The sequence below is a fragment of the Mauremys reevesii genome, linkage group 3 (genome assembly GCF_016161935.1).
Source record: "Mauremys reevesii isolate NIE-2019 linkage group 3, ASM1616193v1, whole genome shotgun sequence".
NCBI classification, from domain to species: Eukaryota; Metazoa; Chordata; order Testudines; family Geoemydidae; genus Mauremys; species Mauremys reevesii.
Window position 1 is genome coordinate 169,414,190 of NC_052625.1, and position 21,704 is coordinate 169,435,893.

The window sequence follows — 21,704 nt, forward strand, 5'->3', positions numbered from 1 at the left end:
CCAGCTCTACAGCCATCTATAGCAATTGGGATCATTAGAATGATGTTGTGGGATGCACCTGAGCATGATCAAGGTGCATCCCACAACACCATTGCTCCATCAGGGACAGGTTCTTCCCTCTCTGTGGGTAAGCCTGCAGTAGAAATGCTACAGCGCCACAGCGGAAGATGTTCTTCTGTTGCTGTGGTAAATCCACCTCTCCGAGAGGCACTTGCTAGGTTGACAGAAGAATTCTTCCATCGACCTATCAGGGTCTACACCAGGGCTTAGGTCAACTTAATTACATTGCACAGGGCATGACGTTTTTCACAGCCCCGAGCAATGTAGTTAAGCTGACCTAACTGTGTAGTGTAGGGTGGCCTGACATTCAGTTGGGGGAATATTCTTAAAAGGGCCTGTGGTCTAATGCAGCTCTTCCTGTAGAAAAGTCCAAAAGAGAGCTCAGTGAGGGAGACAAAGAGGGGGCCACTGGGCTGAACATGGTAGTTGGTGGGAAAGAAGCATCCTTCACACCTCTTGTATTGGATTCCTCACTGCCAAATAAAACCATACCTTAAAACCTTTTCAAGTGAGAGCAATAAGAAAGGGAGGCCTCTTTGTGAAGTGCATGAGCAATGTATCTAGAGAGGAACTATCGATCCATCTGCACAGTTTAGTTACCATTTCAATTTGGATTTGCTAAAAGAGCTAGCAAAGAGAAACCATTTCCCTTCTCAGATATTGGGAACTAGAATGACATTAGCATCTGTACTGTGTTAAATGCAGTATCTTGATTGTTATCACCCATAGTAAGCTCTCTAGGCAGGGAACAGTCTTTATATGTGTTTTACAGTAGCTAGTACAACTGGGACCTGATCCTGAGTGGGGTCGCTGACGGATAACAATGTGCATAATAACAATACTGATATAACGATAATAAATCAGGACTAACAGCCAAACACACACCATCCTTTGGAAAGAACAAAAGCCATAAGTCTATAAAGAAAACATTTCAAAAGTAAATGTTTGCATCAAACTGTAGCAACTTCAATTCAGAAGCTGTTCAGGAAAGGAAAAATATACCAGTGGAAATCTGCTTCTGCCAAAATATATTGACACAGGAGTTCCTCAGGATGTTATTACTCTACCTTCTGCTTTTGTGTAGATTGCAATGTTCCCATTAACCAGACCAGCAAACAAGTACTGCGACAGATATGTTAGGCTCATGACAGTTGATTTTTCTGGGGTGAAGAAGTGCTGAAGTCGGACTTTCTTTGAGCCTTGATGACTCTTGTAAATAGAAATGCTACAAAAAAAAAAAAAGAAGAAAAATGTAAATATGTCTTGTTCAGTTCCTACTATAAAGGTCACAAAAAGCTTTACGGTTATAAACAGTATTGGGGAAAAATAGGTACTTTATTAGGCTAAAAAATGTAGTTCATCTAGTCATTTTCATTATTATTTTATGCCCAAACAGTAAATTCCTTGCATTAGGGAGACTTCACCTCAGCTGGAGTGACCTTCCGTCTAACAAGACACTGTCCTCTTACAGACCCAGAGTTGTATCTCTCAAGGGCCTGATTCAAAGCCGAGTGAAGTCTTTTCATTGACTTCAATGAGCTTTGGATCCAGCCCTACCTGACAGAAGAAAGAAGAAAACAGTTCAGTACCAGAAATCAATTTATTTTTAAATTCTTTGTCATGGTACCTATATACTATCGTGATGGGTATGCCAGAAATGATAGGTAAATAGGCATGTCTGGCATGCTCTGCAGTTTACACATGCAGAGAACTAGTCTGATTATGCTTTATTGCTTTCAATTTAGAAAATATACAGCATTTTTTTAATAGAAAGAGTATTCACTTATTTACACTTGCAGGAAGAGCACACAAATTCCCAATACTTATGTTCTCAATAGGTACATCCACCATCCTTTGCTTACCATACCAACAACTTCACATAAATCTATTTCTGTTTGCCACTACTGTACAGAGATGACCTAAAGAAAAGACTCAGTTCATACATGATAGAACACGTTGATGTTGTTTATCTTATTAGCATGAAACATTTCTATCAAATCCTGCAAATGCAGCATTATAAAAGGTAAATAATTACTTGCTTTTCGTGTTGCTAACAGCACTTCATCATTTTCAAACCCTCCTGATTATTAAAATGATGGAATGATGTAATATCCTTAAAAATCCGTACTGATGTCCTACAGAGATTACATTATTTAAAGGAATTAATCCTTTTTCTTCAGAGATATTTGTTAGTCTCTATGGTTTTTATCCCATGTATGATAAGTTTAAAAAAAAATTGTGTGGAGGTTAATTTTTATTACATGTATGTTGTTACTGGGTTATGTGATAGGATCTTGGGACAACTGATGGGTCCGTTTACTCATAGGTGTCATTTTAATATGATTTTCTGAGGTGCACGTAGCATTGGATGGATAATCTTTTATTGCAGAGTAATAAACAAACAAACAAGTAAATTATATGCAATATGTTGAAATTGACCATCACCTTCCTTCCTCCATGCCCAGGCAGACAGTAGGCACTTTTAAGGTTTTTGTAGCCATATTTTCAGACTCTGGAGCCACATTTAACTCTTTATGTTTCTCTTCCTCTGGAATGTAGACCATGCAGAGAATGCGAGATTCCACATTGAAGCACTCGATAACCTTGGGGCTGGAGTTTTGAAATGAAACAATTGCAATTTGGCCCATTTGATTAGTGCAACTGCCAATCTGAATTAGAGAGTGACGAGAAAGGAAAAGATTAACATCCTTCCATGGCAAGATCACAGTTAACCATGATAAACACATGGCAAACTAATTAAAGACAGCTTCTCAGCTTCTAAGCACTTAAAGGAGCTTTCATGTGTTAAGTTAACACACAAAAAAGTTACAAGAAAATAATTAAATACCAACCATAATATAGTTTAAAATATAGTAAAAGAACATGAAATTGGTTTTCCCAGCACACTTGTACACACAGTTCTGAGCTTTCTGTTTCTAAAGGAAGATTATTGTGTACCCTTTTGAGACATGTGTGTATACATAATGCAATGTAATACAAATATATCACACTAATGTTATGTGTTATAATGCTTCTGTAACTAATACGTTTTAGAAAGCTTCACTATAAACTCTAGAGCTGGAAGTTTAAGGCTTATTATTTTCTGTAATTTGAGGGCCTGAAACAAGTACTGTACCCCAATGGAGAGGATTACCAGCTCCCTATGGTATTAACCATCCATTTCTATCCCTGTCGGTTCAGGGGGTATTGGACCCTAAATATCTCACTGTACAAAGACCAAATATTGCCAGCCCTGCACTTCATACTAGTGTGCATTAGGGAGGTGGGAAGGCTGGGAGAACTTCCACTTTAGGGAAAAGAAAGAAATGTGTACATAGGAATACTTTAAATATTTATAAGAGAAGAAGAGAACATTCCGGTGTTGTATAAAGATTTTATTGGCATAAATTTGAGATGACTGTATTCATAATCAGCAAAGCCAGGAGTGAGTTACACAGGTCATCTCAAATCAGACCTTTGAAAATAGTATTTCCACCTTTTGCTTCTACTACTGGAAGTTGCCAAAATAGCAGCCTCTAAAAAAGTGACAACATGATGAGATAACTGGCTCTGTGGATGAGGGGAAAGCAGTGGACGTGTTATTCCTTGACTTTAGCAAAGCTTTTGATATGGTTTCCCACAGTATTCTTGCCAGCAAGTTAAAGAAGTATGGGCTGGATGAATGGACTATCAGGTGGATAGAAAGCTGGCTAGATTGTCGGGCTCAATGGGTAGTGATCAATGGCTCCATGTCTAGTTGGCAGCTGGTATCAAGCAGAGTGCCCCAAGGGTCAGTTCTGGGGCCGGTTTTGTTCAATATCTTCATTAATGATCTGGAGGATGGCATGGATTGCACCCTCAGCAAGTATGCAGATGACACTAAACTGGAAGGAGTGGTAGATATGCTTGAGGGTAAGGATAGGATACAGAAAGGCCTAGACAAATTAGAGGATTGGGCCAAAAGAAATCTGATGAGGTTCAACAAGGACAAGTGCAGAGTCCTGCACTTAAGACGGAAGAATCCCATGCACTGCTACAAACTAGGGACCAAATGGCTAGGCAGCAGTTCTGCAGAAAAGGACCTAGGGGTTACAGTGGACGAGAAGCTAGGGGATAGCTCAGTGGTTTGAGCATTGGCCTGCTAAACCCAGGCTTGTGAGTTCAATCCAGAAGGGGGCCACTTAGGGATCTGGGGCAAAATCAGTACTTGGTCCTGCTAGTGAAGGCAGGGGGCTGGACTCGATGACCTTTCAAGGTCCCTTCCAGTTCTAGGAGCTAGGATATGTCCATAAATATAAATACGAGTCGCCAAGAAGGCTAACGGCATTTTGGGCTGTATAAATAGGGGCATTGCCAGCAGATCGAGGGACGAGATTATTCCCCTCTATTCAACATTGATGAGGCCTCATCTAGAGTACTGTGTCCAGTTTTGGGCCCCCACACTACAAGAAGGATATGGAAAAATTGGAGGGAGTCCAGCGGAGGGCAACAAAAATGATTAGGGGGGCTGGAGCACATGACTTATGAGGAGAGGCTGAGGGAACTGGGATTGTTTAGTCTGCAGAAGAGAAGAACGAGGGGGGATTTGATAGCTGCTTTCAACTACCTGAAAGGGGGTTCCAAAGAGGATGGATCTCGACTGTTCTCAGTGGTACCAGATGACAGGACAAGGAATAATGGTCTCAAGTTGCAGTGGGGGAGGTTTAGGTTGGATATTAGGAAAAACTTTTTCACTCAGAGTGGTGAAGCACTGGAATGGGTTACCTAGGGAGGTAGTGGAATCTCCTTCCTTAGAGGTTTTTAAGGTCAGGCTTGACAAAGCCCTGGCTGGGATGATTTAGTTGGGGTTAGTCCTGCTTTGAGCAGGGAGTTGGACTACATGACCTCCTGAGGTCCCTTCCAAACCTGATATTCTATGATTATGTATGGAAAAGCTGTTAAAATTAGTAAAGGTTTTAAAAAAATCCAGTAGTTATACTTTTTGGCTTGTAGGAATGTCTTTACAATTGGCTTCATAATATTATGCCAGCATAGTTTTACATCTAGAAGATATAAAAAATAGTCTCAATGGAATTTTTAAAAACTCTTTAAAACATTTCTAAATTATAGAATAGATGATGGTATGTTATGGTCTCATATGTGGTTTTATTGCAACTCATTTGAGATCAGCTGCATGGCTCACTTGTGGCTATGCTTAGTTCTTGGGAATTTCTAACAAACCATGCCACCGAAATAATTTGTACGTGTGGATGCTCTCTCTCACTCTCTCTCTCTTTCACACACACACACAATTATGGGGACAACACTACTGGATTTCATTTGTAGTATTTAGCTATTCAGAATGTGCATGCATATCAAATCCATGTATTGTGGATTCTTACAGAAAAATAAGAAAGAAAGATTGAAGAAAAAAAAAACACCCCTCACTTGATGTTTGAAGACTTAACTTACCCACAGAAAACCATGCTCCATGGAACAGGAATCTGACTCAGTTTCGCTACAGAGGTAAGGGTCAGGATTATAAGTAGCACATTCAATCTTGAAAGAAAGAATGAAAAAATATTAATATTTACAATGAAGCAGATACATCTGTCCTTTCTGAAGGCCCCATGTCAACTAAGCATTTTAAGCATACATTTAAATTCATCCTAATTCAGCAAAGCACTTAAGCACCACACTAAATGCTTTGCAGAATTGGGACCCTTAGGAGGAGTAATGGATTTACATCCTCAGTTTAACACCACTGGAATTGCTCTTTAAAGTTTAGATATACATTTTAAAATACATTTAATTAATCTAAACTAACATTTACACACATCACATCATATTCAATTAAGTAAAAATGTATTTTCTGAAGGCATTAAATAAGGAATTATGCTTTTAGGTAAATAGTCTCCATCTGAAATGTTCACTAATGATCTTCTCTCTAATAAAGAAAAAGTTGTGGAGTCTGCTATTGCTGTTGCAATGTGAGAGGAAAAACTCAAGCTAAAATTGGAGAATTTAAAAACTAAGAAATAAGGTTATTTTAAAACTCATTCATATACAGCACTATTTACTCACTAAGGAAAAGTGGGTGCATAAATTAGCCTCCTAAAAATCCTACCTTAGGTACATACGTAAACAAGTTGATTTTAAAAACTTCAGAGCACCCAGCAACCACCTCTGAAGTCAATAGTTGTTGCTGAGTGCTTGGCACTTTTGAAAATAAGGTCACCTATTCTATGTGTCCACATCAGGATTTATGGGTAGTTTTCTCAAAGGCAAGCTTTATTATCTGCCTTCTCCATCAAACCAACATCTGACTGCATGGTAGCCCATTAAAAGAGTAGAAGGCGGCCACTGAGAGATCAATGGAAACAAGAGCTCTCCAAGACCAGTTCAGCGCATTGCTTGCTGAAATCGCAAACCCCAGTAAAGTGTATTCTAGTTGCTGTGATGGCCACATCCATTGTTGGTGAAAGAGACAGAATTTGAGGTTTGGACATCTCTTGGGCTGCTTTTTGTGTCTTTATTCATGACTTGGTCAAACCTGACGAAGTTTTCCATAATTAAAATAGTGGCCTTTTAGCCCCTAATTTGGCAGGATTGTAAGATCAGGGCCTTTGATAGGAAATCTGTTTTAAAGGAACAGCATCCATGTACGATAAAACAGTATGCGTAGCACAGCAAAAGATGATAGGCAAGGCCACCAGGCTCTCAGCACAGTCTGATATGGGGCTCCTGTGGCCTACGATATGCTGGGGCCTTACTTCCACACAGCAACAGCAGAGAGAGCCCTTCCCACTGCAGAGAGACAAGATAATAGCAAGGTGGCTCCACCAAGAAGTAGCCAGGCCTCCCCATGCTATTCTCAGGAGTGACAGCAGGGCCCCCACCTCTTGGGAACAATAGGGATGGTGGTAGAACAGCTCCCTCCTTGGGAGTTCTACACTCTCCTCTTGTCAGTGGTGGCATGGGTAGTGCCTCCTAGAGTAGTGAGTCTTAGAGTTAACTCCCCCTTTGAGATGCATAGAGAAACTGACACATCTCAGACCTATTGTTTCAGGCTCTCTGCAGACTCAGGCAGCCGTCACTGCAAGCGTTATACTAAGTTACACTTCCAAGCTTTTCTTTGCAACTATGAGGGCTAGAGACTTTCCTATTTATTTTAAGTAAGATGAGATTCTATTGTAATCACATGATCCCAGCAGCTAGGTCTCAATTTACATTTTAAAATTAAATTTGATTACTATTCAGTAGGCTCCGAGTCAAAAACTATTCAATATAGCTAGAGTACACTGTTTTATGGGACCCAAACATATCTGGTTTTATGGGAGACTGGAGGTTTTACCATGGATTTTGGTTACTATAAATTGTGGTTCTGCTCTGAAACGGGACACTGTAAATATGACATCATGCGGGGGGGGGGGGGGGGGTTCATGTTTAATATATCAATTATTTATAAATCAAATGTGATCAGTTTATTTTTGTCACTAAAGTCAGCAGCAGATATGAGTTTGAACAGACTTCAGGAAAGATCCATTAAGCACAGGTACCATTTTTAGATCACTTTTTAAAGTAAAACTGCATTTTCACATAAGAACCCTGGGATACATTAGCAGAAGCTTGCAGAAGCAAGCCTGAATCAAACCAAACAAATGTATTCCTAAGATGTGATTGTATGTTATACAAATGAGCTCACACGTATTACTTAAGATACCAACACGATTCACCTTAAATTCCTGTTGTTTGGCCACCATTACTGGCATGTGTCTAACAAGGAGAGGATGCTTCTCTTTTTTGATCTGATTCCCATCGTCTTCTACACAGAACCACCCCAGGAGGTTCTCCTCTGCTGTAATGGCAAAAAATAAAAATACCACACAGTGCTTTCACTTAACAGTTGCTAACATCTCACTAAAAATATAGATAAAACAAACTGTTCTACCAATCTTTTAATCCCAAACAGCCCCAGTTTATGAAAGAATAATATTTGTTATTACATCTGTATTTTGGGGGGGTATGTGACAGATGTAAAACAACACACTATATTTAAATCTGGAATGAACTATCTACCACTCTTTAATTTCATTCCATTCAAATTCAAAATGATCTGGACAAACTGGAGAAAAGGTCTGAAGTAAATAGGGTGAAATTGAATAAGGACAAATGCAAAGTACTCTATTTAGAAAGGAACAATCAGTTGCACACATACAAAATTTGAAATGACTGCCTAGGATGGAGTACTGCAGAAAGGGATCATCTGGGGGTCATAGTGGACCACAAGCTAAATATGAGTCAACAGTGTAACACTGTTGCAAAAAAAGCAAACATCTTTCTGGGATGTATCAGCAGGAGTGTTGTAAGCAAGACAAGAAGTAATTCTTCCACTCTGCACTGATTAGGCCTCAACTGGATTATTGTGTCCAGTTCTGGGTGCCACATTTCAGGAAAGATGTGGACGAATTGGAGAAAGTCCAGAGAAGAGCAACAAAAATGATTCAAGGTCTAGAAAACATGACCTATGAGGGCAGATTGAAAGAATTGGGTTTGTTTAGTCTGGAGAAGAGAAGACTGAGAGGGGACATGATAACAGTTTTCAAGTACAAAAAAGGTTGTTACAAGGAGGAGGGGGAAAAACTGTTCTTCTTAACCTCTGAGGAAAGGACAAGAAGCAATGGACTTACACTGAAGCAAAGGAGGTTTAGGTTGGACATTAGGAAAAACTTCCTGTCAGGGTGGTTAAGCACTGGAATAAATTGCCTAGGGAGATTGTGGAATCTCCATCATTGCCAATTTTTAAGAGCAGATTAGATATACACCTGTCAGGAATGGTCTAGATCAGTGGTCTCCAACCTTTTTACACTCAAGATCACTTTTCTGAATCTAAGGGCAATCCAGGATCTACTCCACCCTTTCCCCAAGGCCCCACCCCTTCCCCAAAGCCCCGCCCACTCACTCCATCCCTCCCTCTCTCTATTGCTCACTCTCCCCCACCCTCACTCACTTTCACTGGGCTGGGGCCGGGGGTTGGGGTTCGGGATGGGGTGCAGGCTCTGGGCTGGTGCTAAGGGGTTTGCAGTGTAGGAGGGGGCTCTGGGCTAAACCTGGGGCAGAGGGTAAGGGGTAGAGGAGGGGATGAGGGGTGCAAGCTCGAGGAGGGAGTTTGGGTGCAGGAGGGGTCTCCGGACTAGGGCAGGGGGTTGAGGTGCAGGAGGAGGTGCAGGGTGTGGGCTCTGGGAGGGAGTTTGGGTGCAGAAGAAGGCTCTGGGCTGGGGCAGAGTGTTGGGGTGCAGGAGAGGGTATAGGGTGCTGGCACTGGGAGGGGGCTCAAGGCTGGGGATTGGGGTGCAGGAGGGGTTTGGGGTGTTTCCTCTGGGAGGGGGCTCATGGTGGGGTTCGTGGTGCAGGAGGGAGTCTGGGGTGCTGGCTCTGGGAAGGGGGTCAGGGATGGGGGTTGGGGTGTGGCCTTTCACTGGCGAGAACTTACCTCCAGTGGCTCCCAGTCGGCGGCAGGCGCAAGGCTAAAGAAGGTTCCCTGCCGACCAGGGCCCCACACTGCTCCAGGAAGGGGCCAACACGCCCCTGCGGCCCGTGGTGGGGGACACATGGCTCTGTGCACTGCCCCTCTCTGCAAGAACCACCCCTGCAACTCACCCGGCCAGTGGAGCTGCAAGGATGGTGCTTGCAGGCAGGAGCAGCGCACAGAGGAAGACCCCTGCCCCTCTGCCCCCGGGGCTGCGGGGCTGCGCTGGCCGCTTCCGGGAGCGGTGTGGGGCTGGTGTAGGCAGGGAGTCTGCTTTAGCGTCAGCCCCACTGCGCCACTGGAGATTGCGATCGACTAGGAGATTTTTTAGGATTGACCAGTCGATTGCAAATCGACTGATTGGTGACCACTGGTCTAGACAATACTTAGTCCTGCCATGAGTGCAGGGGACTGGACTAGATGACCTCTCGAGGTCCCTTCCAGTCCTATGATTATTTTAGGCTTAGGCTTGGAAGGATTAGATTTTTATCAGTAAGTGGCAGTAAACATCAATTTTACCATACACACGCAAATCGATCACAAATATTTCATTGTAAATAATCAAAATTACAGATTGGCCAAGTAAGAAAAATGTTGCTTGAGAACTTATTCGAGTTCAATTTAAGTCTTTTAACTTTGTATATTTTGCATGTGATGTTGACAATTTTTTTAATGGTTATAAAGCTTTAACTTTATGAATCTCAATGTCTACTGTCATTAAACTATTATTTGACACTCCCCATTGTCTGGCCCCATAATTTCCCACAATTCTGAACATTTAAATCAATACTAATAGAAGAAAATGCTTAAAACCTATAAATTTACACAACTGTGAAAATTTAAATTGATAAAAAGTGCATAAAGATAAACACTGATGTTCTCCATCAAATTATAAAAAAAATAAAAATCTAAGTCTGCCAAGTCTACCTATGCTTGAGATAGCTCTGGTGAGTTACAATCAGTGATCCAACATTTTCAAATAATTAGTCATTTTAGATAGCTCAATTTCCGAGTGCCTACTTTGAGAAAACTCAAAAAGGGCTTATGTTCAGGAACTGCTGTACACCTGCTCTCTGCTAAGCAGGCTGTCCAAAAGCGACTCAAGTCAGGCATCCAAAATCACTAGTCACTTTTGAAAATGTAGGCCAGTGCATGGAAAACAGTTACAACAATGCAGTAGAGTGCATGCTAGCATATCCTTTTACATTGTTTATAAAAGGACACTTGGGAATCTAATTATTTCAGCAATGGCAAAAAACATTTGCCTTCATTGAGGATTAGATACGCCACAAGTTTGATGTCTAAAAACAAATCTATTTTTGAGTTGTTCACATGCACAAGTGTCTGTTATTTTAAAAGGACATATATATATTTAATCCTGCCTTAGAATGGGGGGATGGATTACATGACATCTTGAGGTCCCTTCCAGCCCTACATTTCTATGAATTATTTACAAGGTTTTCTTCATGCTTAGAAAACTAAAAAAAAGAAGTTCCAATTTTGTTGTAACTTCCCAAATACAATTTACTCTTGGGATAAAACTAATATTGAGAAATTCCACCCCAAAAGGAATATTTTGAAAATGGTTTGAAAACATAGTTTTAGATTGGAATGACTCTTCCAATCTCTCTGCACATGGTTGTGTTGTCATTCAATCTGACAGACTAGTTAGCATCTCAAGTTGGTAAAAATTATCTCATACTTTGTTAGCATGCTGTGTTAATTACAGTTATAAGTTATGAACTTCCTCTCTCTTTTTAAAGCATCTTTAACCTTTAGTGATATACACTTATTACTAAATACTGTAACTTGATTTCCAACTTCTACAGGAAGTCTTTCCATAAAAAAAATTAATCTTCGAACACACATTATATTGTAACCTAAAAACTATCTACAGAAAGAGTTAACATTCTCTCAACTTGATACAGTGTTTGTTAGCTTAAGGCAACTAAGTCTTACCAAGAGCAAGCTTAGCCATTTGTAAATTGGTGATCCAAGACTGTTTGATAGCAGGAGTAAATGTATTGAACACTGCAGTAAAGAAAGTTGGTCGCCCAGACCTGTGAGACATTAAAGAAATAATGATCACTTTTCTATAAACTCTCTAAAAATGAAATGAAATGTCTTGTTCTAACAAGTACAGGACACAGGGCTAGGAATGCTCAGGGCTAGGAATGCTGAGGAACACAATGAGCTCTTATTCCTTTCGCATGCATACACACACTTAGAAAGTTTTAGATTTACAATTTCTACTGACTTGTCCTGCTTCCCTGGAAGCTGCAGCTGAATTCTGCAGCGATCTGCAGCTCTGATTTCATCTTCTTTTTTCAATATAAGTTTTTGTAAACCTGATGTCCAGTCATGGGCCACTGACTGGTTTAAGTTCTGCAAGATTAAAAGAAAAGGTGTCCACGTACAATACTAACACATTCTCCTTTAAGCTAACTCTGCCACTAGACATGGGTGAAATATTCACAATGAACAATTTATTAATGGATGCATTAATCTTTTTTCTCTGCACACATTGCACATGAATAATTTACACAGATTTGTTAATGCCATTCAAAATTATTTGACAAATGTTTATGTCAACTTGTTTCATCTGATGATGGACTTTCAAACAGTTTATTACAAGTACAGCTGGGTGAATATAGCAGAACATATTCAGAAACATCTGATGGAATAAAAAGTATAAATTTGCTTCAGCCATATTCAGGTCCCTTTAATTACCTTTCACTGAACATTTATATGAGCCAATTTTTGTTTTGTAAACTTTTTGTAGAAAAGAAAAAGAGTTCAAATCCTTGAGAAAATACCACATTTGTTCAAATATTCAAACCAGAGGTACTTGTTTAACCATCTTGAAAGTTCTCTGTGGGGTTGGGAGTTATCTAGTCAGATAGCAGAGACAATCCCATGTAATTTAGGTGATCCGTCACCTTGCAGAAATATATCTGATACACTCAAAGCAATAATGATGGTGAGCAGTTCATACGATGAAGTAGGTTAATTCCAAATAGCTAAGAAATGTATATAAATCAAAGTTTCTATCACAGAGACAGAGAGGCCTTATTCTTCAAATAAATATGAACAGTTCACTCATTACCACCTGCAAGTACTTAAGTATTCAATATTCAAAATTGGTGCTTCTTTGATTGGCTATGTAAGTGGCATGGTATTGTATGCTCCTGGCTAGTTTCCAGTCTGAATATTCACAATAATGCACCTGAAATTCACTTTCTGTAAATATTTTGCAATATTCACTTAAAAATCATTGTTTGAGTGAAAATTCTTAACAGTACATTTGCAGTGTTGCCAACACCTGCAATGTTATCACAACTCTTGCGATATTTTAGGTTTTACTTAATGCTCCAATCCTGGAGACAAGAGATTATGTAACAATCTCAGCTTCCATTTACCAAAAAATTAAGTTTCTAGCCCCCATGGTTGCAAAGAAAAGATTGAAAATGTGCCCAAATACATCCTAAAGGCTCAAAATCCAGAAGGTGAATTAAAAAACCCTATTTGTAAAATTTATAGATTTTTAAGCCAATCTCATGATTTTGGGGGCCTGATTCATGATTTTTGAACATTCGGGGTTAGTAATAGTACAACTGTTTGCTGGAATATATGGTGAAAAGAACACAAATGTGGTGTGAACACAGCTTAAGCAAGTGTAAAAATAAAAAAATTATTCATGAGTATTCATTTTTATAGTATTCACCAATTTTAACTACTATACCATCACAAAAAGATGGGGACTAGGTATTTGGGGTGGGTGTTAGGATCCTTAGCCAGATATGATAAAGCAGCAGTATAAAACAATCTTCCCACCACTACATGGCCCAATCCTAAGAAAGCATTTTTCTTAGGAATTGAAATGTAATTCTGTACCCATATTAGCTTAGCAGTGACTGGGCAAATGCAGACACTTTTTTACCCACCCACACATTAAAAACAACAGAGAAAAAACAAGATTAGAAAGCGAGCTGTAATCTATTTATAACTCTAAACATTTAACAGTAAATCAATTACTGGAGTTAAAAATGATTATACACTCTCCAGGGAGAATTAAAGAATGCCGTACAGAGCTCTCAGGAAGGACTGATTGATTCTACAGCTTTAGGACTGGAAGTGTATTTTGAAAATGAGTCAGGCTTTGGTTGTTACCTGATAGTTTCCTTTAAGACTGCCTATCAGTTGACTAATTTGACTGACTATGTTCAAATCATGTAAAAGATTCTGCAAATCATGGTACAGTTGTCCTGGTCCCATATAAAGTTTGTCTGAAATACATAAAAATATGTGTTATAAATCAACAAAATATCCAATTCTGCAGCCAAAGAAAAGCATCACTGAAAGGTGAAGATGAGAAATATTAACCTACAAGCTGCTGGTGTTTAATTCTGTATACAGGCCAGGCTAATCAGGGCTAGCCTTGCTCCTTCTCATACACAAAAAATAGACAAGTGTCCTGATATGCAGAGACACCGAGGATGGGATTCACAAGGGGGACTCAGGCACTCCAACGCACAGCACACAATGTCCACTCCACAGATGTGGTAAAATTACCAAGGGGTAAAAAATACCAAAATAAAACAAGCCCGAATAAATAAGTAGAGAGCGACCACAGCAGCTCCAGTTACATCTTCTTAGCATATGCGCAACATGCCACAGGTGGCACATTATCATGATTCATCACTGAATTTGGTCCACTGGGTGGATCATTAGCTTCCTTGGCCCGGGCCAGGTACTGACAGGGAGTGAGACATGAACACTGATCCAAGCCCCTCGCTCCACTTACTTAACTTCAGAATCCATTATAGTGAGCAACCATGAGAATTCACTGGATACTTTGATTAAGTATATAATCAGCTATATGAATGCAACTGCTCTGAACAACTAGATACACCATCCCTTTCCCCATAGATATTATGTGGGTTCAGGCCATAGCTGTAATTATTTTATTTAACATACATTATTATTTAACATATATTTATTATTTACTTATTTAACCATAGGTGTTGTCTGACGCCTTAGAAAATATAAAACACAAGCCCCAAGTAGATCACTATAGACTTTATTGTGCAATCAGTTTTTAAGATGAATTCCACCGCTTGACTGATGGAAAACTCAGTGTTATAGTCCCAAAACATTTCAAATGATTTTTTTGCTTAATGATTTACTGGTAACATGGACTCATTTATTAGAGAAAAATTTTGTGTAATGCTTTTGAGCATCAAATAGAGAACTGTTGAGTTTACCTTGATTTATACAACTACAGAATGGATGAAACTTTCATCCGGTGTTCTTTTCCCTGTGCTGCATGTTAACGATAAGTACAATGTAGTCTGTCTTAACCTCACAGTCAAGTCAGCGTGTAAGAAAGAAAGTGTAAGTTTAATTTATTAAATAAAATGCAAACAATTAATTCCCAAGTAGAAACTGAGAAGAGGAAGATTTATATCTGTTATCTTTTTACAATTTGCTTTGTACATGAGAAATAACTGAATTAATGCATTTCAACTTCCACTAACTCTGCTTCTAGAAAAAGCAGCATTTGAAATTCCTAAACAATTCTTTCCCCATCCTCTTCTTTTGTCTTTCTATTCTCTTACATTTTGGCTAATCAATGTCCATAACAGTCATCATTTTTTTTTATTAAGGGCCAGAGTTTGCCGTTCTTATTCCTATACAGTTGTTGATTTCAGCAGGGCTATTCACAAAGTAAAGTACTATGCAATGTGAACAACAGACTGGCAAACTCTAACCCCAAACAGTGAGAATGTGCTGAACACTGTACAAGGCACAAAATGAGACAACCTCTACCCTTACAGTGCTTACAATGCAAAGACTAAGGGTGTTAGATGAATTTTAATCTGCTCCCAGGTAGTCAGTAATTTAACCGAAGAATTTGTGATGGATCACATTTACTTTCTTGTCTTATTTTTGACTTTCTCCATTTCCCTAACGTTCATGTATATTTGCAACCTACACTGATCAGTAACTAGATATGGACATAAACTAAACACTCGTGAAATTTGCTGAAGCTCAATTCTGCACCTGGATACAGTCTAAACTTCATAGACGGATCTACATAGTAGGTTAAACCAGATCCAAATTTCTTCAGACTGCTGAGAGTTTCAAATCCAAATGCAAACCTAACCACTCAGGTTCACTTATCTCTAGTAGGAAACAAACTAGCAGCCTGCCATCTCCATGGTTTGTAAATTTATTATATAATGGGTCAAAACATGAGTTTGTGCTAAAAGGGACACCTTCCTGTAGATTAGGCCCACTGACCCATCATTGATGAGGCAGTTGCAGACAAAGATAAGTTATAAGTTAATAGATAATATATGGAAATATTTTGTCTTCATTTAAAAACACTTAATATAGGTAAATATCTTAATAAAAAAATTTAAAATGTAATTTAAAAAAAACACTCCATCAGCTAGTTTATAAACTATACCAGATTTGTTTCCAATATATTCCTAATTACATTTAGTATAGTTAATACATGAGTTGACATCTAGTAACCATAATCCACTTGTGCTAGTACTTATAAGTATAGCTATTCAATTGCAAACATTTAAATTTAAATTTTAAATCTAAGAGCTAAGTTTGTGCAGTTTCTCTTGTCGTGTGCAGAGCTATATCAGTTGTAAATCTGATGCCATTTACTGCAACTTCATGAGGAAGGAGATGACTGATGAGTTGCAAATGACTATGCCTCTTCTCCTCATGATAATTTTATCCTATTCATATTCTTACATCACTCTAACCACTGTAGCTAATGGACAACTGCCAGAAGTGCAATTAAGGGATGTGACTGGCATATGCCAAATGTGCTTTTCATTCAGTCCTTTCTGTGAGGGTTGTTCATTTTATTATTTATTTTATTTTTAAATGTCTACAGCACCATGTGTTTTATTTTATGACTGAAGGCAAGCTCAGAGAACAGCCCTGTATACATGGTATGGGAAGGGGTGAGGTTTGAGGCTTTTTTTGATTCTGCAGGCGTTTTCTTCACAGCCTTAGAGGGGGCCCCCAGTAAAGCTCTGTCTCCTACACAGATGAGCTTTACCCTTGCAGTGGACAGCTGCACTGTGCCTGAGGAGCACAGCTGTTGACCGGGGTCCTCTTCCTGGAGCTTTAGATCATCTTACAGATATCCTAGCCCCAGACCATTGAATACCTTGAAGATAAGGACAGAGATCTCAATTTTGACTCAATAATTGTCATCTCAGTCCATTTTCTCCATATCATGCATGTTTTATAGGCTTTTAATAATACTTCAAAACAAACAGATGTAATAAAAGTATCAAACCAAATCAATTAACTCGGGGTTTGAGAGTCCATAAAGCAGAACAATTAAATGAAAGCCATTTTATGCTCATTCATTAAACACCAAAAGTTTTACAACCAAAAAGAAAAAACTAATAGGCAAATGGTATGAGTGAGACGCAAATGCTACAAGTAAGGACAACAAATAATAGCTTCAGGATATTTGTTCACCTTCTGCTATTCCTAAGCACCTCGGGTCAAATTCAGAGGAAATGAAAATGATAGCGTAAGTCTTCATTAAGGGCCAGATCCAAAGTCCATGGTAGTCAATGGGAGTATTGGCTTTGGATGAGTCCTTAGTAGGCATATATTGTGGAAGGGAACATAAAGCAGTGTAAGCAGGTGATGCTTTTCCTGTTACAATCTCTGCCCTCTGCCTCAAAACGAAATCTTATTCCCAAATAGTGGGTTGTAATTCACATGAACATTTACGTTATCTCTGAATTTGATCCCCCTCAGGGTTAACCACTACAAGGTAAGAAGTTTTGAAATAGGAATGGCTTTGCCTGTACTGTGTACTAAGAGGTGGCTCACAGCATGTTCATTAACGCTTGGTAGTTGATGTGCTCTCCAGCACAACTTTATTTTCCCACTGAAGGCAAGGCCTAAATGGGTTGTCTACATTTCCAGCTGGAGATGTAAATTCCAGCTTGGGGAGGCATACCTGTTCTAGCTTGGACCGAGCCAGCATGCTAAAAATAGAGGGCGGCATGAACAGCAGGAGGGACTAGCCACCCTGAGTACATAACTATGGTCTCAGACAAGCTCATATATGGGGCAGCTAGCCCCTCCCGCCACTCGCACTGCTGTGGCTACACTTCTGTTACTAGCACAATAGCTCAATCAGAGCTAATGTGGGTACATCCCCTTGAGCTGGAATTTACACTGCCAGCTCAAAGGGTAGATGTACCCAATGAGCGCAGAAGAGGCAAGGATCTGTAAACAGCCTGGCTCTTCTGGACAATTGCAGAACAAGGAGTAATGGTCTCAAGTTGCAGAGGGGGAGGTTTAGGTTGGATATTAGGAAAAACTTTTTCACTAGTAGGGTGGTGAAGAACTGGAATGTGTTACCTAGGGAGGTGGTGGAATCTCCTTCCTTAGAGGTTTTTAAGGTCAGGCTTGACAAAGCCCTGGCTGGGATGATTTAGTTGGGTTTGGTCCTGCTTTGAGCAGGGGGTTGGACTAGATGACCTCCTGAGGTCCCTTCCAACCCTGAGATTCTATGATTCTATGACAATGATGTGCATGGGGAGAAAGGATGTGGCAGACTGTATCCAGTTCTCCAAACTATGGGCTACAGAGGCAGGCTGGGCAAGTGCTCTGCACCCTGCCTACACATTAAGGGTGACGTCTTGGCCCCATTGAAGTTAATGGCAGTTTTGCCATTGACTTCAACAGGGCCAGGATTTGACCTTAAGGGTATGTCTACACTTGGAGCTAGAGGTGTGATTCCCTGCTCGAGGAGACACGCTCATACTTGCGCTCATCTAATTACAGTGCTAAAAATAGAGTGTAGCCCCAGCAGCAGGGGCTATTTGTATGATTATGTGCTCATCAGAGACACGGGGTATATACTCAGGATGGGTACCCCTCTCTCCACTCACACTGCCACTGCTATACTCTATTTTTTAGCACACTAGCTCGATCAGCTCCCAAACTGGGGATTACACCCTGTTTGCCCAAATTGTGATCTTAACTGCAAAAAGTACGTAAAAGTTCATATGTACCTCAGGGGGCTCCCCAGAAGCGGCAACATCCATTGTCTCCTAGGAGGAGGCATGGCCGAGGGCTCTATGCGCTGCCTCTGCCTGCAGGCACCACCCCCACAGCACCCACTGGCCACAGTTCCTGGCCAGTGGGAGCTGTGGAGCCAGCACTCAGGGAGGAGGCAGCGTACAGAGCTGCGTGGCAACACCTCTGCATAGGAGCTTAGGGATGTTGGTGTTTCTGAGGAGGTACGGAGCTGGGCAGGCAGCCTGCGAGCCCCACCAAATGCCAACAACCCCAGGCCACCCGCCCCCTTCCCAGCACGGATCCCAGCCCCCACCACCACCCATGTCCCCCCAGACTGCCGCCCTCCCAAGAACCCCCGGCACACCTGAGCCACTCCCTCCCCAAGATTTAGTCAGGAATATATAGTACAAGTCATGGACGGGTCACAGGCTGTGAATATTTGTTTACTGCCCATGACCTGTCCATGACTTTTACTAAAAATACCCGTGAGTAAAATCTAGCCTCAGTCACAATAACCTGTAATAACTAATGGTGATGGGAAAAGGTATGGAAGGCAGACAGAATAACTGAATTAGTCTAAATAAAAAGGCCAAGTTGATATAATTCCAGGATTGTGTTGCAAAAATGTTTGTTAAAAACAGGAGATGTATGTGGAGCAAGAATTTAATGAGCCAAAATTGGTATGTCAGATATTAGGTCTAACGGGTGGAAAAAATAATGAAGGATTGGGCTACTCCACCCATCACTCCCTTAGTAAGCTGCCAGTGGACAGGAAAACACTCTTGAATATTTGTATGGACCTTCACTGACACTGGCACATGGGGAATGTTCAGACGTCAATGATAAAGACCTCTATGTCGAATTGGACAACCTCTGTCCCATCCTGCAACACAGGAAGCACTCTCCACTCCAAGTTCTCCAATTCATTTGTGATGCAGAGCTGAAGGATACTTTTCCTAATGTGTGGATAGCTTTGAGGATTCTGCTCAAGCTGCCAGTCAAGTCACGAGTGGTGAGTGCAGCTTTTTGAATCTTTGGCTCATTAAAACATATCTTCCATCAGCAATGGCTGATGAGAGACTGACATCACTTGCTATTTTATTGCTTGAAAATGCCATTGGCCAGTCTTTGGATCTCTATGATGCTGTGCTTCAGTTCATGAGGGTAAAGGCGAGAAAAGAGACCTTTTGAACTAAAGGACTAGGGTAAACATTCTAAAGCTGTCACCTACTGCAACACTATTTAACACTGGCCCACCCAATATAGGTGCCAGTTCAATTTCTTCATGTTAGTACCTTTCAGTTATTCTTAAAATTAAAATGTTTCTATAAGCTTAGAGGAAATATTTTTTATTTGCTTATATATGCCATGAATAAATACAGATCCTAGCATGCAAATTTATCATCTTATATGGCGGGAATAAGGAATACAAATCATGCATAAGAGTTGTGAAATGGGCTACTAATGCAATAAAAAATAAAGTATTCAAAAGTTTAACAAATGGAGGGGGAGAGGCACCAAAGATGCTCCTCGCCTGGGGCGCCATTTGGTCTAGGGCTGGCCCAGACACTGCAACCCTTTCCTAATCCCACAGTTTAGTCAACTCTGCAGCTTCTGCCCCACAACATGCCTTGTCTCCCCACCACACTGAGACACCAGGCAGCACAGGGTTTCCTCCACTGTGCACAGCAATCAGCTGCAGCTCCTTCCCTGTGATGGCCAGCACAGCAGCAGCGACATTAATGTGCACTGACAGGCCAGCTGCTCCCTGGGGACCCCTCTGTCTGGCTCCCCTTTTTGCTGCTCCCCGCAGCGACTATGCAGTAAATTCTGTATGCTATATCCTGGGGCACTGCAAGACTTCTGGATAATATGGCTCCGAGAAAATCACCTCCCCCAGCCCCCCGATACTGTAAGAAGAACTAATCCTTATTTACATTAGTGAGCAATTACTTGCATAAATAGTCAATTGACTTCTAATGTGAGTGGGATGGTTCACAATCTGGCCCTTCGTAATTTCTGATCGTTTTATGCTACTTTAAGGAAAATTCAATTTATGTATTATTTTTATTTGAAAAAAATCAAGAGGAATCAAATTCCATCTGCATATCATTTTACACATTTCTAAAAGCTACTTTCAGCATTCCCTGAATATTGTGAATGTTTATACAAATATTTGGGTATCACATCTCACATTAGTACCAAAGATTGTTAGTAGAAATACTCCTGGTTATCTCTTATATTGCAAAATAACTATTTCTGACAAGCTGCTCCTTGAGTATGATTACATTAAATCACTTTAGTTTCATGCAATCAGTACATAAGCATACGGCATTGATATAAATTCCTTGGAAACAGATGTACTGACATGAAGTAAAAACACAAGAAGGAAAAATAATGCTTAAGAAAAGCTCAACTTTATAATAAATATGAAATGGCTTTTTTTTTGAGAGAGGTAAAGAGCACTCACTGTTTCTTCAAAATCAGACCATAAAAATCCGATCTGAAACTGGATTTGATGATAAATATTCATCTGTTAAAAACAATAGACATAACTAAGATGGGATATTTTCCTGACTACAATTACAGCATTTTATTGCAATACAACACAAAGTCAATTGTAAGCTTGAAGGTAATGCTAGCTTTAAATGATACTGCGAAGGCGGTCAGGCCAAAAACTTGACATGCCAGCTGTGGTTTGGATTGTGAGGGCAAATGTACATATTATTGCTTCCTCCCACTGAGCCATCTGCTTGCAGCATATTGAAACTTACAAAAATCCAACACTATGAGGGTGAGGAAGATTTAAATCGGATTTTGAACACAGACGATCAGCTGAGGTCTGGGAAGAAATTGTATTTTTAAAGGGTTCTGATGTATAGACAAAATTACGGCCTTTAGGAAAACTATACTAAATTTGAACTGGTACCTATTCCTGCACTCCAAAGGAATGTGAGTGAATCCACAAATGAATATTTGCCACAAAATTTGAATCCAGATTTCAATCCACCAAATTCCAAAGGTGTTCTGGATCTAGGATTATGGTTCAACTCAT

General features: G+C 40.2%; 1 protein-coding gene across 4 annotated transcripts in view; it reads right to left on the bottom strand.

Moving 5' to 3' along the window:
- ARHGEF10 (Rho guanine nucleotide exchange factor 10) overlaps positions 1-21,704 on the bottom strand; it is a 199,061-nt gene that overhangs the window by 38,999 nt on the left and 138,358 nt on the right. For all 4 annotated transcript variants that reach the window (XM_039529515.1, XM_039529513.1, XM_039529516.1 and 1 more), the window contains 7 exons: positions 13,739-13,854; positions 11,826-11,953; positions 11,528-11,628; positions 7,776-7,897; positions 5,512-5,598; positions 2,506-2,729; positions 1,128-1,285 (listed from right to left, as the gene is read on the bottom strand). In XM_039529515.1, the coding sequence (XP_039385449.1) occupies positions 1,128-1,285; positions 2,506-2,729; positions 5,512-5,598; positions 7,776-7,897; positions 11,528-11,628; positions 11,826-11,953; positions 13,739-13,854 (936 nt within the window). The remainder of the gene's footprint in view (positions 1-1,127; positions 1,286-2,505; positions 2,730-5,511; positions 5,599-7,775; positions 7,898-11,527; positions 11,629-11,825; positions 11,954-13,738; positions 13,855-21,704) is intronic.